The sequence below is a fragment of the Phoxinus phoxinus genome, assembly GCF_949152265.1.
Source record: "Phoxinus phoxinus genome assembly, chromosome: 14".
NCBI classification, from domain to species: domain Eukaryota; kingdom Metazoa; phylum Chordata; class Actinopteri; order Cypriniformes; family Leuciscidae; genus Phoxinus; species Phoxinus phoxinus.
This window is the reverse complement of record NC_136889.1, coordinates 1582719-1590218: the sequence shown is the minus strand read 5'-3', so window position 1 is coordinate 1590218 and position 7500 is coordinate 1582719. Positions and strand designations below refer to the sequence as shown.

At 39.9% G+C, this 7500-nt stretch overlaps 1 protein-coding gene across 2 annotated transcripts in view; it reads left to right on the top strand.

Annotated features, from left to right (window-relative positions):
• hs3st1l1 (heparan sulfate (glucosamine) 3-O-sulfotransferase 1-like1) overlaps window positions 1-7500 on the top strand; it is a 65489-nt gene that overhangs the window by 57659 nt on the left and 330 nt on the right. For both annotated transcript variants that reach the window (XM_079635546.1, XM_079635547.1), the window contains exon 3: window positions 6503-7500. This exon is cut by the window's right edge. In XM_079635546.1, the coding sequence (XP_079491672.1) occupies window positions 6653-7500 (848 nt within the window). In that variant the 5' untranslated portion in view covers window positions 6503-6652. The remainder of the gene's footprint in view (window positions 1-6502) is intronic.

The window sequence follows — 7500 nt, the reverse complement described above, 5'->3', positions numbered from 1 at the left end:
TGGCCCAGTCTGCTGTGATTGGTCAGATGGCCCAGTCTGCTGTGATTGGTCAGATGGCCCAGGTGGTCTGCTGTGATTGGTCAGATGGCCCAGGTGGTCTGCTGTGATTGGTCAGATGGCCCAGGTGGTCTGCTGTGATTGGTCAGATGGCCCAGTCTGCTGTGATTGGTCAGATGGCCCAGTCTGCTATGATTGGTCAGATGGCCCAGTCTGCTGTGATTGGTCAGATGGCCCAGTCTGCTGTGATTGGTCAGATGGCCCAGGTGGTCTGCTGTGATTGGTCAGATGGCCCAGTCTGCTGTGATTGGTCAGATGGCCCAGTCTGCTGTGATTGGTCAGATGGCCCAGTCTGCTGTGATTGGTCAGATGGCCCAGTCTGCTGTGATTGGTCAGATGGCCCAGTCTGCTGTGATTGGTCAGATGGCCCAGTCTGCTGTGATTGGTCAGATGGCCCAGTCTGCTGTGATTGGTCAGATGGCCCAGTCTGCTGTGATTGGTCAGATGGCCCAGTCTGCTATGATTGGTCAGATGGCCCAGTCTGCTGTGATTGGTCAGATGGCCCAGTCTGCTGTGATTGGTCAGATGGCCCAGTCTGCTGTGATTGGTCAGATGGCCCAGTCTGCTGTGATTGGTCAGATGGCCCAGTCTGCTGTGATTGGTCAGATGGCCCAGTCTGCTGTGATTGGTCAGATGGCCCAGTCTGTAGCATCAGTCTGTTGGTTTTTAATGATCATATTAGGAAAACGTGCATGTGTTATTTTACTTTTTTATGAAAGCATTTTATTTATTATTTTTGCGCAGTAGTTTTTCTCATGTATTTTACAGCGCTCCGTCAGAAGTATATACAACAGACGTTTTTTAAATCCTATCCAATGGTTGAAAAGAAAGGAGTAAACACGGTCACTAGTGGTAATGATATTTTGTGCATGAGTGTTTTGTTTCTCCCAAGCTTTTTTCCTTTTGTTTCTCCCAAGTTTTTTTTTTCCCAAGTTTTTTTTTTTTTTGGTTCTTCCAAGTTTTTTTTTTTTTTTTTTTTTTTCTCCCAAGGTTTATTTTTTGTTTCTCCCAAGTTTTTTGTTTTAATTTTTTCTCCCAAGTTTTTTTTTTTGGTCTCTCCCAAGGTTTGTTTGGTTTCTCCCAAAATTGTATTGTTTTCTCCCGAGTTTTTTTTTTGGGGGGGGTGGGGGGTTCTCCCAAGTTTTTTTTTTGTTTTCTCCCAAATTTTTTTTTTCAAGGTTTTTTATGTTTTCTCCCAAGTTTTTTTTGTTGTTGTTTTCTCCCAAGTTTTTTTCAAGGTTTTTTTTTTTTCAAGGTTTTTTTTTTTTTAAACCTAGGGTTTTTTTCTGGAAAAAACCCAAGGTTTTTTCTCCATTCTGTCACTGATGGAGTTTTGGTTCCTTGTCGCCTTTTTCGCCTTTGTCGCCATTGGCTTTTGTCTTGCTTAGTTGGGGTCATTTAATTTCATATTCAACAATATTATTGATCTGCTGCATTGACAGCATTATATGAGAACTGAACTGAGCTGGACGATGGCATCATGGTTTTCTCCAGAGCGGCTATATATATATATAAATGAACTAAATTAATAACTTTTTTACAACAAAAATGAACCATCACTGAATACTAAGGCTGGACCGTGACTCTATTTTCTTCTGTAAACAAACGTTTGTTGCATTATTGTCCTGTTATCTCTGTAAAGCTTGACACACTCGCTGTAAGTGAAGCTGGCTGGACCGTGGGCTGGTTTGAGTGGCTCCTGTGAGCTGGATTGGTTTAGACAGTAAACTCGTCCTCTCGTCTCGCTGTGAGCATCCGGCCTTCAGCTCTTCTACTGTTCAAACGCATCAGAGACATCAGCTCCTCTCAGCACCTTCACTCGCTCACACATTACAGGCTTGCGGGAAGAAGAAGGGAGAGAGAGAAAGAGAGAGGTGGGAAGTCGTTTATGAAAGGAGGAAATAAAGTTTTCACTGCTGAACGAACTACTTTTGCACCGGAGGCTGGAAGTCATGAAAACTCGTTTAGGAGACTCGATCGCAACAAACGCGTCAGCTGAGAAACATCTTTCCCCAATTCCATGTTTAACATTTACATTTTTCCTGATTCCATTTATAATGGTTTAATTAATTTTGAATCTCCAAAAAGGATCTCTTATCAATTGAATTCATACATTTTGTACAATTTAATAACTTTAAAATGTGTGAACATTTTAACATTTACATTTACAACTTTAACATTTTAAAATTAAAATGTTATCAATAATAAAGCAATTAAAAGCATTTAATTTTTTTCCCAAATTCCATGTTTTCTGTTTTCATTTTCTGGATTCCATTTTATTTGTTTATTAAAATTGTATTAATTTATTCACATTAATTTTAACTATGAAATGTTTAATTTTCTCCCCTAATTTTTTTATTTTATTTTTGTATTCTGTTATAAATGATTTAATTTGATTTGAATCATCAAAAAGGATGTACAATCAAATTATTAAATTAATATTTGCCTCTAAGAAATGTGTTATTTTTTCCAGAAATTCAGTTTTTTTCTGGATTCTTTCTTATGATTTAATACAAATCTATAATCAAAAATTACATCAAACAAATGCATAAATCTCTGCCAAAAAAATGAAAGGAATTGTTTTAAAGATTAAATTGTCAAAGAAAGTGCTGTAAAACTGAGGTTTACTTTTTAAATTAAAACATGGAAGAAAAATTGAGTGATATTCCTTACAATTTTTTTTTAATAATCTGTATTATTATTGTTGTTACTACTTTAAGACAATAGTAATTTCTGTCGCTATTTCAAGTGAAAGTGTACTTTTATTTTGGCGGGTTGTCATAAAGAGCTTTATTCATTAAAATTTCATTTTTATGAATCCAAAATTGACCAAATTTCATGACATTATACAGTAAATTTCATTTTCCAGGGTCCCAGAAACCCTTGTCTGTAATTATAAGCTGTTTTTCCCTCATTTAAGCGCTGCTGGTCACATGTGAAAGTAAACCAGCTTGACCAGTGAGCGACTCAATCAGTGATAGTGGTTTGAAGTGGCAATTCATAAAAAAACATGATTAATACGTGATTAATATCTACTTGACTTGACCGAAGTGCAGTTTGTGTAATGTTCCCGAGCTGAACTCAAGAGTTGTAATGGTGTCTGTGTGAAAGCGTGAGACGGCTGTAATCTGTGAGAGAGTTACAAGGTTTAATCAGTTTTGAGAACGGCGGGTAAATGCCACGGAAGTGACCTTTCCCAGCCGGGATATTGTGACCGGAGGCTCGGCTGTTTGGTCTGTGCAAGAGGGTCTGTTAACTGTGTCTCTGTTTGCCACGCTTTGGGATTTGATGAAGCGTAAAGGTCAGAAGATGTTTGAGATTTCGCACATTTGCATGGAATACTTGCAGATCCTTTGAACTCAATCAGCGAGTCCTTTAGAGATTCCCCAGTTTCACTCATATCCCTCATTTCACTGCTTTCCTGGGATTTTGACCTTGGCTCTTCTTTAAGTGAGAAAGAAGAGAAACACGTGTACGCCGTCGCACAGGGACGGTCAGTTAGTGTATATATATATATATGTGTGACCCTGGAACACGAACCCAGTCTGGAGCCGCACGGGTATATCTGTGGCAATAGCAACTATACATTATACGGGTCAAAATTATCCAATTTTCTTTTATGCCAAAAATCATGAGGATATTAAGATCATGTTCCGTGAAGATATTTAGTAAATGTCCTACCGTAAATATATAAAACATGTATTTTTGTGAGTGAATGCAGCACAATCGTGAACATAAATGCACAACTTTAAAGGAGATTTTCTCAATGTTTAGATTTTTTTGCTCCTCAGATTCCAGATTTTCAATAGTTGTGTCTCGACCAAATATTGTCCTATCCTAACACACCACACATCAATGGAGAGATTATTTATTCAGCTTTCAGATGATGTATAAATCTCAATTTAAAAAATTGACCCATGTGACTGGTTTTGTGGTCCAGGGTCACATTTAGTGCTTGTTCTCAGTGTCTGATAACATTAACCGTCTAGCGTTCTCGGTTGGTTAGTTGGCCACAGCCATTACACATTTAAAACAGTAATATCCTATACTAAACCTAAACTAATCTTGACAAACTCTATCTTACAATCTCTAGTTTACATATTTGGTGACTGATTTCAAAATAAATGACAGAGGAGCCGTAATTTATCAATTTGCAGCAAGAATATGTTCATACTCCTAAGGCGTGTTCAGACCTTTATTTTGAAATAGTGATGAACATGAAAAATCATGAAAGAATGGTAGAAACCTCAGTTTGTTTTCATGCCAAGAGTTCAAAAGATAGCATCCATTCAATTCTTTTAGAAAAAAAGCTCTGAAAATGTTTTAAATATAAAGAAAATAATAATAGATTCAGCATTAGTGATGTGGCAGCGAGTTATAATGCACATACGGGATCTTCTGTGTTTCTTAGAGGTTGAATTCATTTCAAAATCTGCCAAACGTCCAACACTACTTCTGAATAGGATGTGTACTTCATAAATTGTATGAAAATTGTAAAAATAATGGTTCAGACTCAAACCACATATGGAAATGGAGGCGCTCTTATATGGGCAGTAATGTCCACTAGTGGAGAAGTGTGGTACTGCGCCCAAACTAAATCTCACTGAACACTTATTTTCTGAGATATCAACCTAACATTTGAAACACAACTTGTTCAGATTTTTGGCTTTGATTATTATTTTTGTTGCATTTTAGAGTCCACCAGGTTTTGAAAATATATATTTTATATAAAATATGAATAATAAAAACTTTAATATTGTACATTTTTATAAACTCAAACTTGTATAACTTTTTTTCTGTTTAATTTTCTTAATTAGTACAAAAATCTGCCAAATTTCTTCTTTAAAACAAGACCAATCTTTCATCTATATTCCAAAGCATTCTTGAATTACAACCATTTAAGTTTCGAAATCTGCATTTTCATGTCTATTAAAAAAAAGGGGTGCAGCTTAACTAATGTGACCTGATAAAAAGACAGTGGATTGATCTGGCTGATCTTGAGGAAGGACTAGGACTGATTGAATCCTCTGAGGAATGCTGGGTAATCGTGTGCCAAGTGTTTTACTGAGTCGAATTGCAATGCATTTTTATAAACATAGCAACACTTCACATATAATCAAATTGCTTTCTGAGTTATAAGGGTTTCTTTGGTTATATCAGCCGTTGTGACTGGAATTCAGTGATATTGCATGCATGCTCGGAGTGTCTATTTGATCTAAGTTGCAAATGAGATAAAAACATTTTAACTGGCTTGAATATATATAGGATCTATTTGGAGGAAATCTGAATAATTTTGGTCACATTTTCTCAGGAGGGTCTTTGTGGATCAGCATGACAATGAAAAAAGTAATTTAACTGGGAAATTGATGAAAACTATAATGATATCTAAAATAACACATTGAATTAGCAAACTACTTGTCAATTAAACAATTTAAAGACGGTAAAAATATAGATTTGAGTGGCCATGATCTGTAAGTAAAGAGACATTAACAGATCCTGGTCCAACATTGCAGACAATAGCTAAGATTTCCATTTCAAGTTGTGAATTTAACTTATGCACACAATTGTAATATTGTATAAATCATTTGTGAATGAAGCAGCGTTTCCATCCTATGTGTTCAAGAGAACAAAATTGTCACTTCCAAGGTAAAATATCAGTAATAAAAGTGTAAGTTTCTGCAATCAGGCTCTATTTCCCTCCATCATAAATGACTCTGCCACCAAACCAACTTAGAAACGCTGTGATGCAATTAGTCGACTGGTTAGTCCAGTTATCCAATCACAGCCTCTGCTGAGGAAAAGTCACATGTCTTATTATTAAGGCCCTGTTTACACGAGAACGCTCGCGGGTGAAAACGTAAAAATATTTGATCAGATGTGCCTTTCTTTTACACGGCGACGGCGTTTTTGGGGCTTAAAAACGCAATAAAGTGAAACCCTCCTCCAGAGTGGAGATCTTAAAAAAGCTCCACCGCCGCGTTCCAGTCTAAAGGATAAAAACGGTAAAAACGCAAAAGTCTGCTAGACAGTGAAGGCGTCGCGTACGCGTTTACGTCACAGGCATGCGCTAGTACAGGAAAATAACAAAACATTATCAAACTTAAATATAGCATTAATTTCATTGACAAAAAAAAACTGTAATTATTGAGCGACATGCAAAGAGCAGCGAGGGTTAAAGCAGCAGCTTTACCGTATTAAACATGACACACTGTGTCAGCGTCTCTTTCCCTCTCAGTGCTCCACATCGCCACCTAGCCGTCTGGAGTGCACACTACATCCAATCTCACACACTTTTGCGTCACCACATGCACGCAGATAACGCTCGTCTAAACGCAGAATAAAAAGTGATAACGCAACGCCACTTTTACGTTTTCTCTTCAGATCGTTTCCGTGTAAACATAGCCTGAGTCACATTAACTCATCTTTACTTCTTTGTGTTTTCCAGATGCTCTCTGGACTGGTGGCCACACCTCGTCCCTGACCGCGCGACTGGAAGAATCCGCCATCGCTTGACTCGCTATCGTGACCGAACACAGAGCGCTGCATCGTCAGCACAAACCCGCCGTTTATCCCATCAGTCTCCTCAACCCTCTCCATGGCTAATCTTCTGAGCTACGTGTTGTTCCTGGTTCTCCGGACGTATGCCGCTCCTCCAGAGTTCATCCAAGTGACTCCGGCCCCGGAAAATCCTGGAAACGAGACTTTCACCCCTTCTTTGATCCCGCCTCCAGGAACCAGCAAACACGCTCCGCACAGCATTATCATCGGCGTTCGGAAAGGAGGAACGCGGGCGTTGCTGGAAATGCTGGATATCCATCCGGAAGTGGCCGCGGCCGCCACCGAGGTCCACTTCTTCGACTGGGACGAGAACTACGGGAAAGGCTTCGATTGGTATCGCGAGCAAATGCCGTATTCGTTCCCTCATCAGATCACGGTGGAGAAGACGCCGGGGTATTTCACGTCTCCGGTTGCTCCCGCGCGGATTCACGCCATGAACTCGTCCATCAGACTCTTGCTGATCCTCAGAGACCCCACGGAGAGAGTCATCTCGGATTACACGCAAGTCTACTTCAACCGGCTGGAGAACCACAAGCCCGTTCAGGCCATCGAGAACATGCTGGTGAAGAACGGCGCGCTGAACACGCGCTACAAAGCCATCCAGCGGAGTCTGTACGACGTGCACATGAGGAGCTGGCTCCAGCACTTCCCTCTGGAGCAGATTCACATCGTGGACGGAGACACGCTGATCCACGACCCGCTGCCGGAGCTCCAGCGAGTCGAGCGCTTCCTCGACCTCCCGCCTCGGATCCTGGCGTCCAACTTCTACTTTAACCAAACCAAAGGCTTCTATTGCATTCGTAGCGACGGACACGAGCGATGCCTTCATGAGTCTAAAGGCCGTCCTCATCCTCCGGTGAACAACACTGTCCTCCGCCAACTGCG